Source organism: Saccopteryx bilineata, chromosome 4 (genome assembly GCF_036850765.1).
Source record: "Saccopteryx bilineata isolate mSacBil1 chromosome 4, mSacBil1_pri_phased_curated, whole genome shotgun sequence".
Taxonomy (NCBI): domain Eukaryota; kingdom Metazoa; phylum Chordata; class Mammalia; order Chiroptera; family Emballonuridae; genus Saccopteryx; species Saccopteryx bilineata.
In genome coordinates, this window is record NC_089493.1 from 288,816,191 (window position 1) to 288,842,076 (window position 25,886).

General features: G+C 50.2%; 1 protein-coding gene and 1 pseudogene across 4 annotated transcripts in view; one reads left to right on the plus strand and one right to left on the minus strand.

Moving 5' to 3' along the window:
* UNKL (unk like zinc finger) overlaps nt 1-25,886 on the plus strand; it is a 47,544-nt gene that overhangs the window by 9,937 nt on the left and 11,721 nt on the right. For all 4 annotated transcript variants that reach the window (XM_066275364.1, XM_066275363.1, XM_066275361.1 and 1 more), the window contains 8 exons: nt 4,663-4,839; nt 5,230-5,363; nt 7,476-7,611; nt 8,426-8,543; nt 11,011-11,095; nt 12,334-12,419; nt 17,002-17,064; nt 23,221-23,398. In XM_066275364.1, coding sequence (XP_066131461.1) covers nt 4,663-4,839; nt 5,230-5,363; nt 7,476-7,611; nt 8,426-8,543; nt 11,011-11,095; nt 12,334-12,419; nt 17,002-17,064; nt 23,221-23,398 — 977 coding nt within the window. The remainder of the gene's footprint in view (nt 1-4,662; nt 4,840-5,229; nt 5,364-7,475; nt 7,612-8,425; nt 8,544-11,010; nt 11,096-12,333; nt 12,420-17,001; nt 17,065-23,220; nt 23,399-25,886) is intronic.
* On the minus strand, nt 19,543-22,111 carry LOC136334085 (high mobility group protein B1-like; annotated as a pseudogene).

Consider the following 25,886-nt stretch of genomic DNA (forward strand, 5'->3'; position numbering starts at 1 on the left):
CCAGCTTCAGAAAAATACAAAAAAAAAAAAAACCCCCAAAAACAACAAAAAACATTTCTTGGAACTCCTTGTCAGGAACCTGAGGGAAACAATTCCCTCTCTGGGGGCATGTGGCATGCCGTCCAGGCAGTCCCTGGGGTAGTGAACGAGATAGCTCCTGAGATTTGTTCTTCAATTGGGTTTGTATGTCAGTGCGACAGCTGCATTTACCTGTTAGTGCAGCTTAGATCGATGTTTGTCCTCACATAGTATTTATGTTTACCTTTCTGTGCATATAAATACTTAAATATTTTTGAATACAACCTAAAACTATCTTGGGTGATGCAGAAGATGATGGAGTTGTTGGAGAGGATGGGACTGGTGTTGGAGAGCCCGGGTTCGATTCTGCTGCTGTGGTCAGTTTCCTGAAGTCCGCATCGGGGGAAGTTTGTACAGAGCTTTTCTTTTGCTCATCCTGGACGACCCTATAGCACCGCAGGCCTTCGGTAACGTGCAGTAAACTTCCGTGAACCTCTCTGTATCAGCACCTTGCTCCTGTAGCTGTGCCGTTCCTGCTTCAATGAGAGGAAAAGCATCAGCTAACTCTTGTAGAAGACGTTTTTGTTTCTGGAGTTTTCTATCAATAGGTCCCTGTTTTCTTCCCTAAATGCTGTCATCTGCTGCTCTATTTCCATGAGGTCTTCATTGGTTAGGTCTTTGCCATGGGAGTTGAGTAACTCTATGACATCATTTTCACTGATGTCCAGCAGTTGATTACCAATAGCCCTTATGGTGCTCCATTTGTAAGTACCAGTTACTTAATTCAGATGTTTATAACTCAGGGACTTACTGTATATTATGCATGCGTAATATTTCCTTTGTCATACTTACATATAGTGATATAGTAATAATTCTTTATGTTTTTTTTTTCTTTTCACGAAGTGAGGAACCAATTGTCTTGTAACCCTTCTCTATTTTCCACTTTTCCTTTTCCTCACGGGTCATTTGCGATTGTCATGACTGCCTGTATTCCGATGGAAGAGTTGACCACATTTATTGAAAGAATTGCCTCTTGGTGGACATTTGCCTTATTTCTAGTTTCTACCACTTTCAAGAACTTACTGTTTTCTTCCCTGTGTGTTCATCTGTGGAGCTCCTGAGTTTCTGGTTGTGTTCTGTCACTTGATATGGGGGTGGTTACTGGGGTGTGTTGGATTATGAAGATGCCACGTGCTGCCCAGGTATGGCCTGTGTGCTTTTACGTAGGTATTTTCTATTACAATAGAAATATATAAAAGATCTCTGCCTCTCTTGTCTGTCTGTCTCCAACGGGCTTTGTCTAAAATTGTGATAAAATATATATATAACAAAATTCGCCATTTTAGCCATTCTTTTTAAAGATTTTATTGATTTTAGAGAGAGGAAAGAGAGAGAGAGAGAAAGGGAAAGGTGGTGGGGGAGGAGCAGGAAGCATCAACTCATAGTTGCTTCTCATATGTGCCTTGACCAGACAAGCCCAGGGTTTCAAACCAGTAACCTCTGCATTCCAGATTGATGCTTTATCCACTGCACCACCACAGGTCAAGCCCATATTAGCCTTTTTTTTTTTAAGAGAGAGGCAGGGGGTGAGAGACGGAGAGATAGGAACATTGAGCTGTTCCTGTATGTGCCCTGACTGGGAATCAAACCGGCAACCTTTGCACTTTGAGATGATACTCCCACCAACCGAGCTATCTGGCCAGGGCTCCATTTTAGCCACTTTTTTTTTTTTTAGATGAGAAGAGGGAGGTAGTAAGACAGACTCCCACATGCACCCTGACTGGGATCCATGGGGCACAGGGCCGATACTCGACTACAGAGCTATTTTTAGTGCCTGAGGCTGTTGTACTTGGACCAACTGAGCCATCTTCAGTGCCCAGGGCCATGCTCAAATCAATCAAGTCACTAGCTGTGAGAGCAGAAAGGAGAGAGAAGGGGTAGGAGGAGGGGTAGAAGAAACACATAGTCACTTCTCACGTGTGCCCTGACCAGGAATCGAACCTGGGACGTCCATACACCAGGCTGACGCTCTATCCACTGAGCCCAGGGCTCATTTTAGACATTGTTAAGTGTATAATTTAGCAGCATTAATTATATCCGCAATGTTGTACAACCATCATTATTATCTATTTCTAAATTCTTTTCATCACTGCAAACAGAAATTCTGTGCCCATCAGAGTCACTCCCGTTGTCCCCTCCCTCAGCCCCTGGTGCCTTCCTCTGCTTCCTGTCTCTATGAATTTGACCGTCTGGGGATCTCATGGAAGTGGAATATGTCATGTTGGACCTTTCCTGTCTGTAATCTCTCACTTGCCATGATGTTTTCAGGGGTTTGTCCCCGTTGTAGCCTGTGCCAGTGCTTCATTCTTTTTATGGCTGAGTAACATTCCATTGTCTGGATGGACCACATTTTGCTTGTTCATTCATCAGCCGATGGACATTTGGGTCATTTCTGTTTTAAGCTGTTGTGAATCATGCTGCCATGATCATGGTGCACAAATATCTGTGGAAATCCTTCACCCAGCTCTTCTGTGTGTGTATGGGGGCCCACAGTGGGCTTCTAATCTGGTTGGTGGGTTCCAGTGACCTGGGGACTTACCTGGCACCATGTCTCCTGTCTCCCCTTGTGCCCTGCCCACCCCAGGTGCTCAGTTAGATCTGGGGTGAGTTCTCTGAACTCTAAGCCTTCGTTTTCTCATTCTATAGATAGGGGTTTATTCTCTCCCTGTCTCTGTCTCTCTCCCTCTCACTAAAAAAAAAGAAAGAGAAAAAAAAAAGATGGGGAGGTAGGGTTTTAAACTGGATGATCACTATTGTTGTTTTTTTTATTTTGGGTCTTGTCTTGTGGCCTAAAAATAAAGGTCCCACCTGTGTCTGTGGGGAGCACACCCCAGGTTCTCCCAGTGTCCAGGTCCAGGTACACAGCCTGCTGGACAGCAAGGTGCGAGTGGGCCTTTCCCAAGCCTCACATGGTGCTCCTGATTGTCACTGGAGGAGTGGGGCCTTGTTCTTTAATTTGGGGACTTGGAGCAACTGGACCCTGCCCTGACCCTCAGGCCACTCAAGGGGACATTGCCACATAGGATCCTTTGTATATCCCTTCCCTTCCTGCTGTGTCTCTTGTCCGGAAGGACTGACCTCAAGGCGGCTCAGTCCCCATGTTGCACATGTGCCGAAACCTTCTAAACCACCTCTGTAGCTGGGGCCTCCCTGGAGCATGAGCCTTTGTCACTGCTCGCGGAGCTGCATGTGACTCTCCCAGGGAGCGAGTGGCTCTGACTGCACATGGCCTGTGTGACACCACCCCTTCTGTCCCCCTTCCAGCCATAACCAGGCTCCCATGTTTCTCCTCAGGCTCCTTCCTCCCTCCTTCAAGGGGTCCCTGAAAGTACCTGGATGGGAGATAGGAGAGGCCACCAACTCTTTATCTGATAATGCTTGTCAGGAAATAGACATGCTGCATCCTGGAGGTGCACTTCGTTTTTCCACACTTTATTCAAAAAATTACAGCAGCCCTGACCTGCTGGTTCAGCGGATAGAGCATTGGCTTGGTGTATGAACATCCCAGCTTCAATCCCCAGTCAGGGCACACAGAAGAAGCAACCATCTGCTTCTCTCCCCTCCCTCTCTCCCTTCTTCTCTCCCTTTTTCCCCTCTCACAGCCAGTGGCTTGATTGACAAATGTTGGCCCTGGGTGCTGAGGATAGCTTGTTGGTCACAGCGTCAGCCTTAGGCACCAAAAATAGCTCAGTTGATTCGAGCATCGGCCCAAGATGGGGGTTGCCAAGTGGATCCTGGTTGGGGAGCATGCAGAAGTCTGTCTCACTATCTCCCTCCTCTCGCTTAAAAAAAAATTATATATATATTTATCAATATATAAAATTCTGGCCGGTTAGCTCAGTTGGTTAGAATGTCATCCTGAAACAACAAGGTTGTAGGTTTGATCCCCAGTCAGAGCACATATAGGAAGCAACCAATAAATGCATAACTAAATGGAACAACAAATGAATGCTTCTCTCTCTCTCTCTTTCTCTTTCTTCCTCTCTCCCTCTCGCTCCCTCTTCTCTCTCTCTCTCTCTCTCTCTCTCTCTTTCTCTCCCCCTCTCCCTCCCCCCCCCCTCTCTCCCCCCTTCCTCTTTCTGTCTTTCTAAAAATCAATCAATAAGGCCTGGCCGAATAGCTCAGTTGGTTAAAGCATCATTTCATAACCCAGAGGTTGCCAGTTCAATCCCCGGTCAGGGCACATACAGGAACAGGTCAAAGTTCCTGTCTCTCTCTTTCTCCCTTCCCCTCTCTCTAAAAATCAATAAATTAAAAGAAATAATTTAAAAAATAAAATGTGCAATTCAGTGGTTTTTTAAAAAAGTGAATAAAATCAAATTTAAAAAGAAAAATTATAAAGGCTTATTTTCAGGGAAATTAAGTGTTGTGGTTTTCTGCCATGTGTAGTTGAGGATTTGTGGGGGTCTGAGCGCCTTGGAAGAGGGTCCCAGGTCCGGATAATTGCTCTGTCCAGTGATGTTAATTCTTCAGTTAGAGCAACCAGCTACTGGCCAGGTCCTAATGAGAAGTGGAGCAGGTTGGCACTATGGGTTGCCCTCGGGTCCTCAGGCTCAGATGGCATGTCACCCCTTTGCTTCCCAGGTGCCCATACCTGCATCGGACAACCGGAGACACAGAGCGCAAGTATCACCTGCGCTACTACAAGACAGGCACGTGCATCCACGAGACCGACGCCCGGGGCCACTGCGTGAAGAACGGGCTGCACTGCGCCTTCGCGCACGGCCCCCTGGACCTGCGGCCACCTGTGTGCGACATCAGGTGAGTGGGTGTCTCGCGTCGGGCAGACAGGGAACCAGCTTATCTCCCCAGTCTTAAGCAGTTCTTTTTCTGGGCTTTGATTTTATTCTAATAAAGTTTCCTTCCTTCTGACTCACGTGCCGTGGGAGCTCACTGCGATGAGGGAAATGAGCGAATCCTTACCAAACACAGCACAGCTCTGAAGTTATTGGGATTTGGGTCAAGGCTGTCATTCGGGGACAAGCGTGTGCCCCAGGGATGCAGGATGCCTGTCCTGAACCCTCCAGGCAGACAGCCTCTCTGGCGACATGTGGGAGGCTTTTTAAAGCGACAGAGCCAAGTAACACTCGCACCTTCAGAAGGGCACTGGACACACTCCAGAGCCGTAATCAATGTGTTGTTTGGTCGTAGGGAGCTGCAAGCCCAGGAAGCCTTGCAGAACGGCCAGCTTGGCGGTGGGGATGGCATCCCCGACCTGCAGCCTGGGGTCTTGGCCAGCCAGGCCATGATTGAGAAGATCCTGGGCGAGGACCCCCGGTGGCAAGGTAACCCCATGGCCGCCACTGAGGGTGGGCAGGAATAGCCCTCGTCGCTGTTTGTTAAGTGACCCTCTGCAGGGGACCTCATTGCCCTCATTTATAGATCAGCTGGAGAAACTGAGGCTCATTGAGTTGTGTACTTTACCCTCAGTCCTGGGGGTGTGGGGACTGAGTGTGGTCTAAACCCAGGCACCTGGTCCCCCGGCTACTCTGAACCCTCACACCCTGGCTTCTCCAGGGAGCGGCGGTGACACAGCTGGCCCGCTTCTTCCCAGACGGCCACGCCCAGAGCCAGGCTGATGTTCTGGTCACTTCCTGCCCCTGCCCCTGCCCCTGCCCCTGCCCTGTGGGCCTCCATCTGACCTTCCGATCAGCAGCCGTAGGTCCCTGGGAGTTTGTCTTAAACATGAGCTCCTGACCACGTTCCTTGGGGCTCTGGAGCTCTGTCCATGGCAGTCTCTACAGATGACAGTGGTGGGCAATGAAGTTTTCTTTTTTTTTTATTGATAAAATACACGTAACATAAATTTGCCACATTAATCATTTTAAAGTGAGCAGTTTAGTAATATTGAGTTCGCTCCCAATGTTGTGCCACCGCCACCATCTAATTCCAGAACATCGCCGTCCCCTTGGACAGAAACCTGTTTCCCATTGGGCAGTCTCTCTGTGGCCCTTCGCACCCACGAGACTGTGCTCTGTCTCTATGAATTTGCCTGTTCCAGATTTTTCCAAAGAGCAGTGAAGTTTTAAGAAGACCCTTCTAAGTAATGATGTGTTTCCTCAAACTTTCTCCACTGACTTTCCTGTGCATAAACAATGCTTTAAAACTGGTTATTTGACCAATGAATTATCTTTCAAACGCTGGGGCTGTTTCCAGGGAGAAATTGGTAAATGGCCTTTCTGGATTCTCCGTCCCCAACTCCTCCACCCTAGCCCTGGCCCCCTGGGTGGCACCTGCCTGGCCAGCACCTGGGACTCGGGACTGGGCCCCCAGCTGGAGCAGCACTGAGGACCGGGGCCTTCAGCTTCGTCCGGGGTGTGGAGGGCCCAGGGACCCTAGTCCAGGTGTCACAGGGACCCGCTTCTGCTCCTGTGCGTGTCACCATGTTGTGACATCACTGCTCAGGCCGAGTCTCCCCATAAAGGCAGAGAGCTGTGTGCCTGCACCCCCCTACAGCGGGACACTTGGTACAGTCTTGAACCTGGGTCAGTACATTATCACCCAGAGTCCCTCGTTTACACCAGGGTTAAAATGAACTATTTTACAGATCTTATTTTATATTCTAGAGAGTGGGATGGGGTGGGGACCAAGAAGCATCAATGCATAGTAGTTGCTTCTTGTATGTGCCTTTTCCAGGCAAGACTGGGGTTTCGAACCAGTGACCTTAGCATTCCATGTTGATGCTCTGTCCACTGCACCACCACAGTTCAGGCAAAATGAACCATTTTAAAGTGTGCATTTTAATGGTTTTTATTATATTCAAATGTTGTGCCTGACCTGTGGTGGCCCAGTGAATAGGGCGGGGCATCAACCTGGAGTGCTGAGGTCGCTGGTTTGAAACCCTGGGCTTGCCTGGTCAAAGCACATATGACAAGCAATCAGTCAACAACTACAGTAAAGCAACTATGAGTTGATACATCTCGCTCCTGCCCATCTTCTCTCTCTGTAAAATCAATAAATAAAATCTTTTTTAAAAAGTGTTGTGCAACCACCACCTTTATGTAGTTCTAAAACTCTTGTAGTTTCCCCAAAGAAGCCCCATCCCCGTCACCAGTCACGCCCCATACTCCCTCCCCTGCCCCTGGGAACCACTGGTTTACATCTGGGGATGTATGTGCCTGTTCTCCACATTTCATACGGATGGAAGCACACAATGTGTGGTCCTTTGTGTCTGGCGTCTGTCACTGAGCACGTTTCTGAGGTTCATCCACGTTGTAGCGTTTGTCAGTGCTGCATTCCTTTTTTTTCGGCTGAATAACATTCCTCTGTCTGGGCGGACCACGTTGGGTTTATTCGTTCATCCGTGTGTGGACACTTGGGTTGTTTCTCCTTTTGGCTCTATGGCGTGCTGCTATCAGCACGTGTACATCCGTTTCGTGTGGACCCCTGTCTTTCAGACACCAACTTTGTGCTGGGCAGCTACAAGACCGAGCAGTGCCCGAAGCCGCCACGCCTCTGTCGCCAGGGCTACGCGTGTCCCCACTACCATAACAGCAGGGACAGACGGCGGAACCCCAGGAGGTTCCAGTATAGGTGAGCCCCTGGGGCCGCAGGCGCCTGGGCCTTGACATCCACCTCCTTTAGACCCTGAGTTCTGTGTCCAGTCTTTTCTTTGGGCAAAGAGCCGCTCTACTCAACGGATGCTGCCTCCCTTGCCTACGGGAGCCACCGTCTTAGGCAGAGCTGGGTCATCACAGCCATTGTTCTTTCTCTGAGTCATTTGAGAGTCCAGGAACAGAGAAACGTAAATCAGTAGTGTCTGGGTTTTAGTGACCAGATAGTAGCGGGAGAAGGTGAAGTGAATTTACTGCCTATTGAAGGCCTAGAAAGTTATAAAAACAACAAGAAAACAAAGTCTTATTTACCACTGGTGGTATTAATTTTCTATAAATCCAAATAAGTTACAGGAAAGCTGCCAAGTACATGAAAAATAGAGGATTTTGGTTAGAGTTTACGTATTGTAGGAAAAAGTCTCACGTCCAGTTTTGAAACAACCTTGAGAAAGTACAGGCTGTGGGCCCAGGCTTGTCTCCTCCTGGCTTTTGGTGGTCTGGCTGCTTCCCCAACATGCTTTTCATATCAGCCCGGGTAGCCCTGACTTAGACTCACTTTAATTTTTGTGGAAAATAAACACAGGACTCCTGAGTACTCTCTGGGTTCATATGGCACTTACGCTGCTCTTGCCTGTCCTCAGAAGGAAAGAGACTGATCCCTCCAGGGGCCGTTTGCCTGTGGCCCTCTGTGGTGTGTGTCCTGGGACATGACCCCAGTGATAGGTGGATAGACTAAGGCACATGGAAAGGATGTGTCCTCCAGTGACCTCATGTGACTCCCGCTTGTCCCCCAGGTCCACTCCATGCCCCAGCGTGAAGCACGGCGATGAGTGGGGTGAGCCCTCCAGGTGTGACAGTGGGGACAGCTGTCAGTACTGCCATTCACGCACGGAGCAGCAGTTCCACCCTGAGGTACAAGCGGGGGGCTGGGGCTCCAGCTAGCCGGTCAGCATCACTCACGGCTTGGGTGATGGTGGGTCTGGGTGGCTCTCCTCCTTGCTTTATCTGGGGGTCCCTAAGACCACCCTCAGGTCTGGTAACTCTCTAGAGGGCCTCACGGAACTCAACAAAGCCATTAGGTCTGCAGTTATGGTCTTAACACTGTAAGGGTATGGACTGAAATCAGCACAGGGCAGGGTCCCAGGTGTGGCAGCGTCCTGAAGGGACCACGTGTGAGCTTCCAGCTGTCCCCTCCTATTGAGTGATGGACAGCACACTTTTCCCCGTGATCATGTGTGTGACAACACAGAGTGTTGCCAACCAGGGACGTCACCTGAGCCTTGATGTCCAGGATTTTTATTGGGGGTCGGTTGTGGAGGCATGGCTGACCTAGGCTGAGTTGATGGCCTGAGGTCTAGGGCCCAACCATTAGTCGTGCTACTACCCAGTACAGCCCAAGTAAGAGCCACTTACTAGGCAAAATGCTCTAGTCCAGTGGTTGGCAAACTCATTAGTCAGCAGAGCCAAATATCAACAGTACAACGATTGAAATTTCTTTTGAGAGCAGATTTTTAAAACTTAAACTATATAGGTAGGTACATTCCTTATCGAGGTAGTGTCTGCATGTGGTATTTTGTCTCTCTTTTTTTTTTTTTTTTTTACACAGAGAGAGAGTCAGATAGGGACAGATAGGAACGGAGAGAGATGAGAAGCATCAATCATCAGTTTTTCGTTGTGACACCTTAGTTGTTCATTGATTGCTTTCTCATATGTGCCCTGACCTTGGGCCTTCAGCAGACCGAGTAACCCTTTGCTTGAGCCAGCGACCCTGGGCTCAAGCTGGTGAGCTTTTGCTCAAACTAGATGAGCCCGCACTCAAGCTGGCAACCTCGGGGTCTCGAACCATGAGCTCACGCTCAAACTGGCGACCTCCGCATCCCAGTCCGACGCTCCATCCACTGCGCCACCACCCAGTCAGGCCGCATGTGGTATTTTGTGGAAGAGCCGCACTCAAGGGGCCAAAGAGATGCATGTGGCTCGCGAGCCGCAGTTTGCTAACCAGGGCTCACTTGGATTTGGGTTAAAACGAATAAGCAAACAAGCCTCCTTCAGAGCCTGAGGGAGCAGGAGCGCCCGGGCACCCAGGCGGGCGGCGGGGCCAGGGCTGGACTGGGGGCGGGTTTGGGGGTGGAAGGCACCACGGGGTGGTAACATGTGTGTTGATCCCGTGAACTAAGGGGTGGGGTCATTTGCTGAACTCCAGGGGCCTAGAGGGGAGAAATGGCTAGTGGGGGCGCGGGGGGTGGGTGGAGGCTAGCTGGTGCCCCGCACTGGTGCTCTTCCTGGTACATGGCTCATGTAGGTGCAAACTTGGGACTTAAAACCACCGATTCCAGTGCGTTCTGACTTAATTGTGCTTGTTCTTTTTTTTTTTTTTTTTTTTTTTTTGTATTGTCCTGAAGCTGGAAACGGGGAGAGACAGTCAGACAGACTCCCGCATGCGCCCAACCGGGATCCACCTGGCACGCCCACCAGGGGGTGACGCTCTGCCCACCAGGGGGCGATGCTCTGCCCCTCCGGGGCGTCGCTCTGTTGCCACCAGAGCCACTCTAGAGCCTGGTGCAGAGGCCAAGGAGCCATCCCCAGCGCCCAGGCCATCTTTGCTCCAATGGAGCCTCGGCTGCAGGAGGGGAAGAGAGAGACAGAGAGGAAGGAGAGGGGGAGGGGTGGAGAAGCAGATGGGCGCTTCTCCTGTGTGCCCTGGCCGGGAATCGAACCCGGGACTTCTGCACACCAGGCCGACGCTCTACCACTGAGCCAAACGGCCAGGGCCAATTGTGCTTGTTCTTAATGCTGTGACTTCCTAGAGAAGAAGTGAATCAGTGATGCCCCGGGGCAGTTGCACCTGGTTTTATGTCAGGCCCACTGGTGGTGTTTGTGGCCGCACAGATGCGTGAATGTCCTGGGTCGCACACTGTGTCACCTCTGGGGTGTTTGCCATCTGTTTTTACACACACATCTTGGTGCATACATTGCATTTGCTCATGCTCAGGCAAGACAAAACTCAGAATAGTGAACAAGCCCCGCCCTCCAGGGCCCTTGAGCACCGGCAAGTGAGGCTGCCCTGGGGGTGAAAGTGGGCACCAGTGAGGCACCCTGGACTCCAGGAAGGGGTCCATGCCCATCCAGAGGGTTGTGACGACATTTCGTTTCTTGAAAGTGTGTTTTATTTAGATTCTGTGCTTTAAAATGCACACAAAACCTCACGCGATTTGGGACGACACCAACCAACTGAGCTCTCCGGCCGGGGCAGCTCTCTTTTTATTTTATTTTATTTTATTTTATTTTATTTTATTTTATTTTATTATTTATTTTATTTTATTTTATTTTATATTTTATTTTATTTTATTTTATATTTTATTTTATTTTTGCTTCCTAGATCTACAAATCTACAAAGTGCAACGACATGCGTCAAACTGGCTACTGCCCTCGAGGTCCCTTCTGTGCCTTTGCACACGTAGAGAGTAAGTACAGACACCTGACGGTTCCCGCGTAGCTGCAGTCGTAGACTCGTAGACGCAATAGGTCTGATGACTCACAGGCACTCGCTAGACTCTCTGTTATCAGGGATGGGCTTTGAGGTTGGGGGGGAGCAGGTGGGAGTGTCTTGACAGGTTGTTTGGGGTCTGTGGGGTGGGACCTGTTGCGGGCTGGGCCTTGTGGGGTTCAGAGTGGCCCTGCCTTCAGGTGTCCTGGGGTTCTGAGCACAGTGACTGGACACTGGCATGGGTTATTTGTTTTGGCAAGGGAGGTATGGTTTTTTTTTAAACTAACTGATTTTAGAGAGAGGGGGGTGGGGGAGGGAGGGAAGAAGCGCGAAGCATTCCTCACTTCACCTAGTTATGCATTCATTGGTTACTTGCCATACGTACGTGCACTGAGTGAGGATCGAATCTGAAACCTTGGTGTTTGGGAACGAAGCTGTAACCACCTGAGCTAACGGGCCAGGGCGTGGGGTGGGGGAGTTCGTTCTGATGGCCAGATGGGCCCATAAAATATTCCCAAAGGCAGAAACACGTCTCAGTGACAGGGACAGGCACACAGACTTGGCCTTTCCTCAGTGTTCCTGAGGGCTTCCTCCTAAAAGCTTTTGAGTTTGGGTTCCAGTTTTGTGAGTGTAGTTGCCAACTTTTAGTTTCTGGGTCTTTTTGTTTTTGTTCTTAAGTGAGAGGAGGGGCAATAGAGACTCCTGCATGTGCCCCAACCAGGATCCACCTGGCAATCCCTGTCTGGGGCTGATGCTCGAACCAACTGAGCTATCCTCAGTGCCCAGGGCCAACATTCAAATCAGTTGAGCCACTGGCTACGAGAGGGGAAAGAGAGAGAAGGGGGAGAAGGAGGGGAGGAGAAGCAAATGGTCACTTCTCCTGTGTGCCCTGACCGAGAATCACATCCGGATGTCTGCATGCTGGGCTAACGCTCTATCTACTGAGCCAACCGGCCAGGGCATTTCTGTTTTTTCTTTTAATGGGGAGGCTGGCTGTTCCTAGTGAAATTTTACATTGTTCATGATCGTCAGATTTGAGTCTCACACCTAAGACTTTATGGCTCACTGGGTATTTCAGGTGCTCTCGCTCCCTGTTGCCGGGGAAGATTGTTGTCATGAGACCAGGGCATGCTCTTCCCCTCATCTGTAGGGTATCCTTTAACCAAAGACCATGCAGCCAGCTGCGCTCACAGCCTGCTTCCCCTTTTTCTCCAGAGAGCCTGGGAATGGCCAACGACTGGGGCTGCCGAGACCTCACCCCTGCCAGCAGCTCCGTGACCAGCAGTGGCCCACCTGGAAGTGTAAGTGGACAGCTTTCCAAGGAAGTGCCTGCTGGGTGGTCTACTCTGTCCTCTGGTTTTTTGTGGTTGTTTTTTTTGTGTGACAGAGACAGAGAAAGTCAGAGAGAGGGACAGATAGGGACAGACAGACAGGAAGGGAGAGAGATGAGAAGCAACAATTCTTTGTTGCGGCACCTTAGTTGTTCATTGATTGCTTTCTCATATGTGCCTTGACCGAGGGGCTACAGCCGACTGAGTGTCCCCTTGTTTGAGCCAGCGACCTTTGGCTCAAGCTGGTGAGCCACGCTCGAACCAGATGAGCCCATGCTCAAGCTGACAACCTCGGGGTCTCGAACCTGGGTCCTCCACATCCCAGTTCGACGTTCTATCCACTGCGCCACCACCTGGTCAGGTTGTCCTTTGGTTTTAATGGAACTATAAGAGTCAGATGGTTATGATTTCTAGGTGATGTGGTTGAAGACAGTCTGCTTGTGGGCTGGCGGCTCCTAGAAGACTCTAGAAGAGTCTTGGCCGAGTTTGGCTGGGCCTTGCCATTTGCCAGACACACATGTAGTGACCGCACATGCAGGCATAGTCTTGGGCTGACCATAAAGGAAGGGCCCCAAGTCCAGGCGGGGACCTCTCAGGACTGGCTGCCCCTTGGAGGGGAGGTGCTGGCTGGCGCATGCCGAGGGTGGTGTGGGCAGATCCTTGACCGTGAGTACCCCCAGGAGTCTCAGTGAGGGTGGTCCTGGAGGTTTACAAGGACAGTGAGAGACTGGCTGCTCACGTCCGGGGGCTGATGGCCGTGATTTCTTAGGACCCTCATGTCGTTGAGGGCAGAGTGAGATGGTGGGGACAGGGTTCAGACCTTGTGTCCCACCCTCACTGACGCGGTAGTGGCTCCTCCCGTATGCCCTCATGCAGAGTGTTTTGAGAGGGCAGACACGACCCCCGTGCTCAGGTGAGCACGGTGACTTTGGTGCAGGAGCATTTTCATTTGTCCTGTTGGAGTCACCAAGAAAGCAGCCATCCGGCTGCAGACGAAGCTGAATTCTCTCCATCTGGCAGAGAGCTGGCCTCTCTCGCAGGCGAGCCCAACTTCCTCCCCAGGGTCAGGCCTTGCAGTTCGGGTCCAGGGGTATTGGAGCCCCTCCAGCTCTTAGGAGGAGCTGCACCGGGTCCTCAGTTCCACTGGGAGAGACTCACATATGCAGCTTTAATCATTTAAAAGTGAACAGTGGCATCTTGTGCATTCACAGCATGCGGCCACCGCCTCTGTAGCTGGACTCAGCACTGGTGGTCTTTCCATGAGACAATTCACATGAACAGACAGATGGCCTGGAGTGAAAATTGAGGACAAAGTTAAAATCCTCTAAGAAGTATTCATTGAAAAGATTCAAGCAAACTTTCAGTTGAAGCATCAAGACTTCTGGGCGATCAAGGCATTGAAATTGGCTGGCCTTTCTGGGTGACACTGTCAGCAGCTAGTTGAATGAATTTCAAGCATGTAGGAAACTGTGCAGGGAGTGAGGCAAGCGGGGTTAGCTCTAGCCACCCTTCTGGGCTCGGGATCGGGGCGGGCTGGGTAGCATTTGGACTTGGTACTGATCTTAAGGGAACAGATTGATGGGGACTCTTGAAGAATGTCTGACCTCAGTGTGGATCTTGATGTCCTGAAGGAGCTGTTTCATGGAGGGCAGCTTCCCTTTCCAGTTTTTCTGAATCTCAGTCACCTTTGACAGCAGAGCCGAACATAAGCAAAAGGGCACACAGTCCCATGTCCGGGGCAGGCTGCCCTCCAGGTCCTCCGTTCTGCCTGAATGCTCCACACACAGTTAGGTGACAGCCAGGGCACCTGTCGGTAGAAGCGCCTGTGCGACTGGGAGTTGCCCACTGAAGAGCACGAGCTGCCCACCGCCAGTAGCCCGAAAGCACAGCCAGGACAGCAGGAGAGGGGCCACAGCTGGGTGAGGCTCCACTGCAGGGAGCTCCGTGGGCCCACCCAGGGCTGGGGCTTTTCTTCTTCAGGTTGGGACTCTGTTTCCAAGTCTGAGGTTGGGAGGTCATGTCTGGGTGAGAGAGATTCCGGGAACCCAGACATCCCTAGAGCAGCGCAGGGCTGAGCCCAGTGGGCTTTCCACAGCCACGTGTTGGGGAAGAGGCCCTAGTCAGCACCTTCCTGGACACCCTTTCTTCTTCTGCCTTAGTGAGCTCTCAGTCCTTCTGCAAATCCAGAAACCAAAAAAGGGAGAAAGGCTGCAATGACTCAAGCCACTGCTACAAGTGTACTGATAAAATGAGGCATAAAAATCAGAATACTCTTCAGATCTGAAGGACAGTGTGGTCTGCAGTTTGGGTGCTTATGTTTGATCTGAGGGAATGCAGACCTGAGCTCTGGGCAAAGCCATCATCGGGCACAATTATCCCAGAAGGTGGCTCAGCAGAGTGAGAATTTTTATATATGTAGGGCAAGAAAAAGACATTTTTCTCTACCCTTTTAGGTTCAGTGACTTGGCCCTGAAAATTAAACTGACAAAAGATACACGAACAGGCCCTGGCCGGTTGGCTCAGCGGTAGAACGGTGGCCCGGCATGTGGAAGTCCCGGGTTTGATTCCCGGCCAGGGCACACAGGAGAAGCACCCATCTGCTTCTCCACCCTTCCCTTTCTCCTTCCTCTCTGTCTCACTCTTCCCCTCCTGTAGCCAAGGCTCCATTGGAGCAAAGTTGGCCCAGGCACTGAGGATGGCTCCATGGCCTCCGCCTCAGGCGCTAGAATGGCTCCAGCTGCAACGGAGCAACGGCCCAGATAGGCAGAGCATCGCCCCCTGGTGGGCATACTGGGTGGATCCTGCATGTGGGAGTCTGTCTGACTGCCTTCCCACTTCTAACTTGGGGGGGGGGGATACACAAACAGGAGGAAAAGTTTCTTACACTTGGAGCGCCCATTGGAGTTCTTCACAGAAAAGTCAAGACCCATACAGGAGCCTGACCTGTGGTGGCGCAGTGGATAAAGCGTCCACTTGGAAATGCTGAGGTTGCCGGTTCGAAGCCCTGGGCTTGCCTAGTCAAGGCGCATGTGGGAGTTGATGCTTCCAGCTCCTCCCCTCATCTCTCTCTGTCTCTGTCTCTCCCTCTCCTCTCTAAAATGAATAAATAAAAAATTAAAAAAAAAAAAAAAAGACCCATACAGGAGCCAAGCAATGAATGCGTAAGTGGAATAACAAATCCATGTTTTTGTCTCTCTCTCTCTCTAAAATAAAATCAATTAAAAAAAATAGTGGTTAGACCAAAATTATTTCTGTTTCTAGGGGTGGTATATTATGGGAAGATAAATCTATGGGAGAAAATAGTAGAAGATAAGGGTTATTTCAGGGAGGTGTGTTATGCAGACTCTGTCCCCTGCAGCCTCCTGAGTGATTAGTGTCTCTGGTGATTAAGCAGTGGTGTCCTCTTCCTGAGAGGGGCGGCGGACCCACCTTCACAAGGGGTGATGTGTATCCTGCAGGGAGAGGTGTAAGGGACAAGGGAGGGAGTGACCTTAAATCATCCTTTACCTTAGTTATTGGTCTTCCCCAAACTCCCTGTCTCACCTGACCAGTGGTGGCGCACTGGATAGAGCACCAGCCTGGGACACTGAGGTCCCAGCTTCAAAACCCCAAGGTTGCCAGTTTGAGCATGGGCTCATCTGGCTTGAGCACGGGCTCACCAGCTTTAGCACAGGGTTGCCAGCTTGAGCGTGGGATCATCAGCATGATCCCATGGTCACTGGCTTGAAGCCCAAGGTCGCTGGCTTGAGCCCCCAGGTCAGGGCACGTATGAGAAGCAATGAATGAACAACTCAAGTGCCGCAACTACAGGTTGATGCTCCTCATCTCTCTCCCTTCCTGACTCTCACTCTCTCTCTCTCAAAAAAAAAAAACCAACCACAAAAACCCAAAAAACTTTCCCCAAACCTCCCTAGTTCTGGGGGCCACAACCCTGGAGTGAAATGCTTGTCTGTGGTTTGTCCATGTTGTGAATTCAGGGTCCATGGAGCTAACATACCACGTTCACACAGACCTGGAATCAAAAATCGAATGGAATTCAGGAGAACTGAGGAGGGGCTAGCCAGTTTGAAGGCCTTTTCTGTTTTTTTATTTTTTATTTATTTATTTATTTTACAGAGGCAGAGATAGACAGGGACAGACAGACAGGAATGGAGAGAGATGAGAAGCATCAATCATTAGTTTTTTGTTGCGTCGTTGCGACTTCTTAGTTGTTCATTGATTGCTTTCTCATATGTGCCTTGACCGCGGGCCTTCAGCAGACCAAGTAACCCCTTGCTGGAGCCAGCGACCTTGGGTCCAAGCTGGTGTGCTTTTTTTTTTTTTTTTTTTTTTTGCTCAAGCCAGATGAGCCCGCGCTCAAGCTGGCGACCTTGGGTCTCCAACCTGGGTCCTTCCGCATCCCAGTCCGATGCTCTATCCACTGCGCCACCACCTGGTCAGGCGGCCTTTTCTGTTTTATGAGACATTAGTACATGTCATTTTCTACATTCTGAAGCAATGCTTAGGTCTTTGTATATTTTTAATCAACCGTGTTTTTCTTCTTCTGTTGCAGGCGAAGCGGAGGGACTCACCTGCTGAAGGCAGCCAGAAAGCCAGTGAGCACGACAGCAAGCAGGTACCTTACTCCCAAGGCGGGATTTCATGTTATCTTTGTGCTAATGTGGACACGGGCCTGCATTACGACTTCCTGATTTACTGGTACTTCTCATGCTCACTCCTGACACAAAGTGACCTGGGTAATGTCTGTGTGTAATTTATGTTTTTAGTTATTTTCTTAAAGTCATCTATTCCATGTGTCCTTTGTTTTATTTGTTGTTGTTTATTTAGAAGTTAAATTTAACGGAGTGATATTGATCAATAAAGAGTACATAGGTTTTGGCCCTGGCTGGTTGGCTCAGTGGTAGAGTGTCAGCCTGGCATATGGAAGTCCCAGGTTTGATTCCCTGGTTAGGGCACACAGAAGAAGTGCCCATCTGCTTCTCCACCCTTCCCCTTCTCTTTCCTCTCTGTTTCTCTCTTTCCCTCTTGCAGCCAAAGGCTCCATTGGAGCAAAGTTGGCCAGGGCACTGAGGACAGCTCTATGGCCTCCGCCTCAGGTGCTAGAATGGCTTCAGAGGCAACGGAGCAATGCCCCAGATGGGCAGAGCATCGCCCCCTGGTGGGCATGCCGGGTGGGTCCCAGTTGGGCACATTCAGGAGTCTGTCTGACTGCGTCCCAGTTTCTAACTTCAGAAAAATACAAAAAAAAAGTACATAGGTTTCAGGTAAACATCTCTACAGCATTCGAACTGTTGATTGATTGTGTTATGTGCCCATCACCCAAAGTCAATAGGTACAAATAGATAAAAATGAAGTGGTTATGGAGAAGGAGTAAAGGAGGACAAATATACAATGACAGATGATGATTTGACTTTGAGTGTCCTTTATTTTGATGTTTAAACAATTGCGTTGTGCGGGCAGACCTTGGAGACATTGTGGGTTCAGTCCCAGACCAGTGCAGTCAAGTGGGTCAAAACCCTTGTGCTGGTGGAAGGTCTTGCCTCCAGTTCATAAAAAATTCAACATCTGCGAAGTGCGGTAAAACAAGGTCTGCCTTGGAAACAACAAAACACAAACTTCTGGAAGTTTTCTCCACGGGGAAGTAAGACTAGCAAGATGGAACTAGTGTGTCAGAGGCCTCGGGCTGCTGTCCCAAAGCACCACAGACTGGGGCTTAAACAACAGAAGTTCATTCTCTCCCCGCCTGGAGGCTGGACGTCTGAGATCAGGGTGTGGGCAGGATCTGCCCCAGACCTCTGTCCTTGGCCTGTCTCTTCTCATCATCTTCCCTGTGTCTGTGGTCTGTCTCCAAATCTCCCCTTATTATAAAGACAAAAGTCATAGTAATTAGGACCCACCTTATATGACCTCATCTTAACCCAATTGCCTCGCTAAAATAGAGATCCTGTGTCCAAGTGAGGTCACACTCAGAGGGACCAGGACTCCAACATAGGAAGTTCTGGGGACACAATTCAGCCCAGACAGCATCCAAAATAATTGGCTTGGTTTCTTTAGGTCACAGCTTATTATCACATTTGAGACTAATGGTGTGTTCTTTCAGGGTTTTTTTTTTGTTTTGTTTTTTTCTTTTCATTTTTCCAAAGCTGGAAACGGGGAGGCAGTCAGACTTCTGCATGCGCCCGACCGGGATCCACCCGCCATGCCCACCAGGGGGCAATGTTCTGCCCCTCTGGGGCGTTGCTCTGTTGCATCCAGAGCCATTCTAGCGCCTGAGGCAGAGGCCACAGAGCCATCCCCAGCGCCCGGGCCATCTTTGCTCCAATGGAGCCTCGGCTGTGGGAGGGGAAGAGAGAGACAGAGAGGAAGGAGAGGGGGAGGGGTGGAGAAGCAGATGGGCGCTTCTCCTGTGTGCCCTGGCCGGGAATCGAACCCAGGACTCCTGCACACCAGGCCAACGCTCTACCGCTGAGCCAACCAGCCAGGGCCTCTTTCAGGTTTTGTTAACTGTTTTCCCTTCCTCGGAAGATTGAGGGGGCACTTCTCGCTGAGCCTCCCACTGCCCTGAGGCTTCAGCAGAGTTGGGAGTCTTTCTTTCTGTTCTGCCCAACCCAGCTTTTGGGCTTGTCCAAACCTAGTTTGTTTGCTTTTAATTTTTTTAAAATTATATTTGCTTAGAAGCATTCAGAATGTCAACAAAACAGCTGCAGCTTTTTTGCAATTACAGAGGGGAATTCAGTTAACAGAACAGTTACCTCGTATAAGCTGCATCAGAAACAACGGAAGATGTAAAAACTACCATCCCCCCATAACTAATGTGCTTTGCCAACAAGAACCTGCTTTTAGTTCCTGTGCCTATTAACAACCCTCACGCTGTACCAGGCAATGTTAGTGGCTATTGGAAATACCACCAGGACAGGGCCATCTAAAGACGCATTCGGTAGTGTGTTAACTAGACCAAAAAGACACTGTACGGTTTAAAAACAGATCTTACACAGCCGTACCTTTCAAGTTGTTTCTTTAAATAAATGGCGGGAGTTGTGTACAGGGGGTTAAATGCTTTATAGACTAGAAAAAAAACTGCTCTAGAACCAACTTAATCATCATCATCATCATCATCATCATCTTCATCTTCCTCCTTTTCCTCTGTTCTCTTGCTTTTACTGGCCTCACCGACCCCCTTCCACCGCGTCCGGCTTTCCAGGAGCTCAGTGTGCAGCAGTGTTCTTGCCGAACTTCTCCTCCCGCTGGGCTGCCCCTTCCCCTCAGGCTGCTGGCGCCTGCAGCAGAGTCCTTCTGCATCTCTCCCAGCTTCTGCGCAGTGTCACCAATGGACAGGCTAGGATGCTCTCCTCTGCTTTTTGGGCGATACTCAGAACAAAGCAAGAAGTCCAGCCTGACCTGTGGTGGCGCAGTGGATAAAGCGTCGACCTGGAAATGCTGAGGTTGCCGGTTCAAAACCCTGGGCTTGCCTGGTCAAGGCACATATGGGAGTTGATGCTTCCAGCTCCTCCCCCCTATCTCTCTCTCTCCCTCTCCCTCTCCTCTCTAAAATGAATAAATAAAATAAAAAATTGTTTAAAAAAATACTGTATTCTTTAAAAACTAAATTTAAAAGGTTTAAAAAAAAATTAAAATTAAAAAAAAAAAGGGCAAGAAGTCCAAAGGAGGCCTCTTTGGGTGCATTGGGCTCCTTGAACTCCCTTCTTGTTTCCCCTTTAGGAGGGATGTAAGTTTTCATTTCTCTTTCATAACAGGTTTTGTCTGCCGTTGCCATTTCTTTAAAATTTCCTTTTTGTTTAGCAGACATGGTGTTGCACCTCTCTGAGCAGGTTTTTTTTTTTTTTTTTGTATTTTTCCGAAGTGAGGGGGGAGGGTGGCAGATGGACTCCCACATGCGCCCAACCGGGATCCACCCGGCATGCCCCCCAAGGGGTGATGCTCTGCCCATCTGGGGTGTTGCTCCATTTCCTCCAGAGCCATTCTAGTGCCCGAGGTGGAGGCCATGGAGCCGTCCTCAGCGCCCGGGCCAACTTTGCTCCAGTGGAGCCTTGGATGCGGGAGGGGAAGAGAGAGACAGAGAGGAAGGAGAGGGGGAGGGGTGGAGAAGCAGATGTGCGCTTCTCCTGTGTACCCTAACCAGGAACTGAACCCGAGACTTCCACACACCAGGCTGACGCTCTACCACTGAGCCAGTGGGCCAGGGCTTTTTAATGATTTTATTTACTCTTTTTTAGAGAGGGGGGAGAGAGATAGAGAAGAGAGGAGGAGCAGGAAGCATCAACTCCCAAATGTGCCTTGACCAGGCAAGCTGGGGTTTTGAACCAGCAACCTCAGTGTTCCAGGTCAATGCTTGATCTGCTGCACCACCACAGGTCAGGCTCTCTGAGCTCTTCTTAGAAAACTCAGAGAAATTGACTGAAGCATCTGGGTGCTGCTTCTTGTGCTCCACCAACCAATCTGCACAGAGAAAGTATATGATGACATTGTGCCTCTCGGCTTCCTAGGATCTCCTCTGCACGTGTTTAATTACTTTCCTCAGCGAGCCCAGAGTCGCCCAGTGCTGGTTCAGCTCACACTTACCCTGCACTGTCTCTGTTGAGATCAATGTACTGCAATGGTGGTGAGAACTGGAGCCAGCCCTGGTGATTTACTTTGAGAAATAATTTTTGACCCTGGCCGACTGGCTCAGTGGTAGACGTTGACCCAGCATGTGGAAGTCCTGGGTTCGATTCCTGGTCAGGCCACACAGGAGGAGCAACCATATGCTTCTTTTACCCTCCCTCTTTTCTCTCTCTCTCTCTTTTTTGCTCCCACAGCCATGGCTCAATTGATTTGATCATGTTGGCCCTGGGTGTTGAGGATGGCTTTGTGGAGCCTCCACCTCAGGAGCTAAAAATAGCGTATTTGTGAGCTTGCACCCCAGATGGGCAGAGCATCAGCCCCTGAAGGGGTTGCCAGGTGGATCTCAGTAGGGGTTCATGTGGGAGTCTCTTTCCTGGCCTCTCACTTAAATTTAAAAAAAAGAAAAGAAAAAGGATCCAGCCCAGGTGGTGGCTCAGTTGTTAGAGCCTCGGCCTGGGATGCTGAGGACCCAGGTTTATAAAACCGAGGTCGCAGGCTTGAGAATGGGCTCACCAGCTTGAGCACGAAGTTGCTCACTTGAGCGTGGGATCATAGATATAACCCCATGGTTGCTGGCTTGAGCAAGGGGACACTTGCTCTGCTGTAGGACCCCTGTCCCTGGTCAAGGCATGTATGAGAAAGCAATCAATGAACAACTAAGGAGCCACAACAAAGAGTTGATGCTTCTCATCTCTCCTTTTCTGCCTGCCTGTCCCTATCTGTCCCTCTCTCAGTCTCTGTCTCTCCGGCTAAAAAAGAAAAAGAGAGAGAGAAACAATTCTTTTTTCTGTCCTAAGGACTCAAAACATGTTTTTATCCAACTGTCAAAAAGGCAGAGCTGTAAGTGTTTGCAAGGCCTGGGGGCGTGGTGTGGGAGGCAGCAAATGCTCATCTCTCTGGCCAGGACTTCAACCAGTTGTCACTGTCTCTGGTGCTCTTTATTTTAACTTTCTACATGGGCAACACCTCTCCTTTCCTTCTCTCCTGGTTTTCTGGCCGCTCTACCTGAGGGCACCTCTTGGCAGGTTTTTCTCCCACATGTCCATCAGGAGCAAGTTATTTGGTCACGTTCTTTTAGAAGCTTCTGAAACATATTGGAAATCAGCAGAAGGATAGTGTAGTTGAAGTAAATGTACAACTTAGTTATTTTGTGATGGTTTTTTCTTAAGAGGTGAAAGTTGACAAGATGTTCATTAAGAATCTGACTTGGGGCCCTGGCTGGTTGGCTCAGTGGTAGAGCATTGGCCTGGCGTGTGGGGGACCCGGGTTCGATTCCCGGCAAGGGCACATAGGAGAAGCGCCCATTTGCTTCTCCACCCCCACCCCCCTCCTTCCTCTCTGTCTCTCTCTTCCCCTCCCACAGCCGAGGCTCCATTGGAGCAAAGATGGCCCAGCCGCTGGGGATGGCTCCTTGGCCTCTGCCCCAGGCACTAGAGTGGCTCTGGTTGCGGCAGAGCGACGCCCCGGAGGGGCAGAACATCGCCCCCTGGTGGGCAGAGTGTCGCCCCTGGTGGGTTTGCCGGGTGGATCCCGGTCGGGCGCATGCGGGGAGTCTGTCTGTCTCTCCCCGTTTCCAGCTTCAGAAAAATACAAAAAAAAAAAAAAAAAAAAAAAAAAAAAAGAATCTGACTTGGGCCCTGGCTGGGTGGCTCCATGGAGTATTGGTCCTGAACCACTGAGGTTACTGGTTTGATCCCTGATCAGGGCACATATTAGAAGCAACCAATGAGTACATAACTAAATGGAACAACTGAGTGGAATGAGTTAATGCTTTTTTACTTTTCTTGGATAGTGAGGTCATGGGACCATTCATTTTTTCAGAAGGTGGCTGGTTCTCTACCTTTGTCTGGCAGTGCGTTTCTTTCTAGTGCTGAATGCCTGCTTTTGAAAATAGCTTTCGGAAGAGCAATTCATTAGGCCAAACACTTTCTAGATGCATTTGCGCCCATCCCTGGTGATTGACAGCTAGCAAGTCTGCTTGTTATGGTAATTGTAAATAACTAGACATTTAGGGGAAATGTCCGCTTTCTTTATGTTTTGCTTTGGGTATAGAAGTCGGCCAATATTTTTGTCTGTGACTCTGCACTAAGGTTACGCTGCTGTTGTCCGTGCAGGTGCATCTGCTCATCTTGTTTGTGTCTTTGCACAGAATCACCTGGCGGTGTTTACAGTTGTTCACCCGCTTGCTCCCAGCGTGAGCTCCAGTGTGGCATCCAGCCTGGCATCCAGTGCTGGCTCCAGCGGCTCCTCCCCCACCGCTCTGCCTGCTCTCTCGGCCCGTGCCCACCCTCTAGACCCCACTGGCAGTGCTCTCGAGTCTGTCCCAGGTAAGCCCAAGACTCTCATTTCCATGCTTTCTCTTAGCACTTACATTGTAGCATTTTGGGAATAATCTGCTTAGGGATAGGTTTCGGAAAGCAAGTTGTGGTGGAAAAGCCACATGTGTTTTGGTCATCTGTCTCTTTGGCTGTATAGTATGCAATCATGGAAACACTTACCAGCAGCCTGGGGCCACAGAGCTGATGAGGAGCCCTCTGGTGGAGGTAGCTGCACAGGCCCCAGGGCAAGGCAGAGAAAGGGAGGCTTTAGAGAAATTACAATGGGAGTTGGGTGGGCAGTGAGGGCAATGGAAGGTGGAGGGCCATGACAAGGGTGGGGCGGGAGTGCAGATGAGGCAGGAAGGCTGTGGGCGTGGCTAACAGCTGTAGGGGGTCCTTAGCTGCTAGGAGTCATTGAGGGTTTGTGGACTTTGGACCAATGTGGTTGGAGCCGGGCTGGTTGGAACCTGTCTGGCAGCCTGGATGGATGCTCTGGGCTCAGGTGGGGGCTGTCTCGGAGGTGTAGGGAAGAGCTGCTCAGCGGGGGTGGGGGGGTGGGGGGGTTGTGCCTGTCCCCTTGGCCCCCTCAGGCTACATCTGGGAAGTGGGGCACCTGGCATCTGTGGAGGGCTCTCTGTATTGCCGACTGACCCTCACTACATACATCTCAGTCCTGGTACTCAGAGAAGTACTGGAGACTCAGGAAAGGTCTTCTGTTTGTGGCAGTTCCAAATCTTCTGTCCCAGGGTTGGCTGCGAAAGTATGGCTATTGGCAGGACGGGAGCTGCTGCAATGAGAGGCCCAGCCTGCGCAGCACAGAATTTTATTGTTATGGATAAGCCTCAAAATTCTTTTTAAATAAAGCTCATTTTCTCTAATATAAAGGTAGTAATAGTAAATTTTGAGCATAAGAGACATTTACTTTGGAAAGTGAAGTTCTTGTCCCTAAACGAGTGGAAAAAATAGAACTAGGTGTACCTGTGATTTGAAAGTGGCCTCGCTGAACAGGTGTTGAATTAAGACTGGAGTTAGTATATTTCTAGTCATTTTCCCAGCCATTATCTAACACGTAAGGGACATCCTCGGCCTGTTTTAGAATGTCACTGACCATCTTGCTATGTTCTTTCACTGACCTAAATATTTCTTTTTTCTTTTATTAAGATTTTATTTATTCATTTTAGAGAAGGGGGGAGAAAGAGAGAGAAGGGGGGAGGAGCAGGAAGCATCAACTCCCATATGTGCCTTGACTGGGCAGGCCCAGGGTTTCGAACCAGCAACCTCAGTGTTCCAGGTCGACGCTTTATCCACTGCACCACCACAGGTCAGGCCCTAAATATTTCTTGAACCAACTACCAGGCAGCGAAGAGGTGAATTTTTTCTCAGGATGAACATTGCTTACCTGCACAGACAATACATTTTTGTTGCTCTTGTTAGAATAATGAGCGTCTACTGTCAGTGCGATCCTCAGGTTTTCTGTGCTCCCCCTCCTGAGGTCACATGTGAGGTTACACCCTAATACTGCCCCAGTTGTGGGAAGTATTGGAGTCCTCAGAACTGCACCTTCACCCCAGGGGGGCCCTTACCTGGGCTCAGGATTCCGGGCGGGAGTGCCCAGCCCACCTGCTTTAGGGCTAACAGGTGTAGAATGCCTTGTTGTTTCCTGTAGTATGGTTTCATTCAGGTTATATCATCATTAATGCACTGAATCAAAAGAATACACTTTAAAATCATTTGTTTATTTATTTATAGTAAACTTTTAAAAAATTAGGTGCTATTTCCAGACTATTCTGTATTTAATGGATTGAATGGAATAATTTCAGAGCCATTTGACAGATATCATTTCCTTTGCCTTTCACTGCATCTGAACTGGTTTCAGATTAAAATAGTGACCATTAAAATAGTAACCGGAGGAGTTCAATGCCGGGCGTGGCCAGAGGCAAAGGGCAGTGGGAGCCGTGATTGTTCGCACGGCAGACCCTTGCGGGCTAAAGCTTGCGTAATCGGGGCGGGGCCAGGGGCGGGGCACGTCTAATATTTGCGTCACTCGTGGGGCGTGGCCGGCGCGGGGTGGGCGGGCCGCGGGCCGTATTTGAATCCTCCGAGGTGGCGGCGGCGGGGACAGCAGTAGCGGCAGTGAGTCAGCATCCTCAGCTCCACGCCTCCAGGTGCCGGTGGTCGTTACGCGAAGCTGCGGAGCCGGCCGTGCGCCCCCCTCAGGTGTGGTGCGCCAGTCTCCCTCCCCAGGTGCGCCCCCTCCACGCGCCGGCATTCCTCCCTCGCGCTCGGTCCTCCTCCCCTCCAGATGCTTCTCGCCCCGGCCCTCGGCGCCCGCGCCAGGTGTGAAAGCAGGGCTCGGAACCGGTTTTCCTAGGGGTGCGGAGTGAGGGGAATGCAGATATGCCCTCTTGAGGCTGCTGTGCAGAGGAGCCCGCTCTGCGGAGGCGCCCGCTGGTCTCTGTGTGGGCGCCGCCGCGAGGCTTCTCCCACGGAGCCTTCA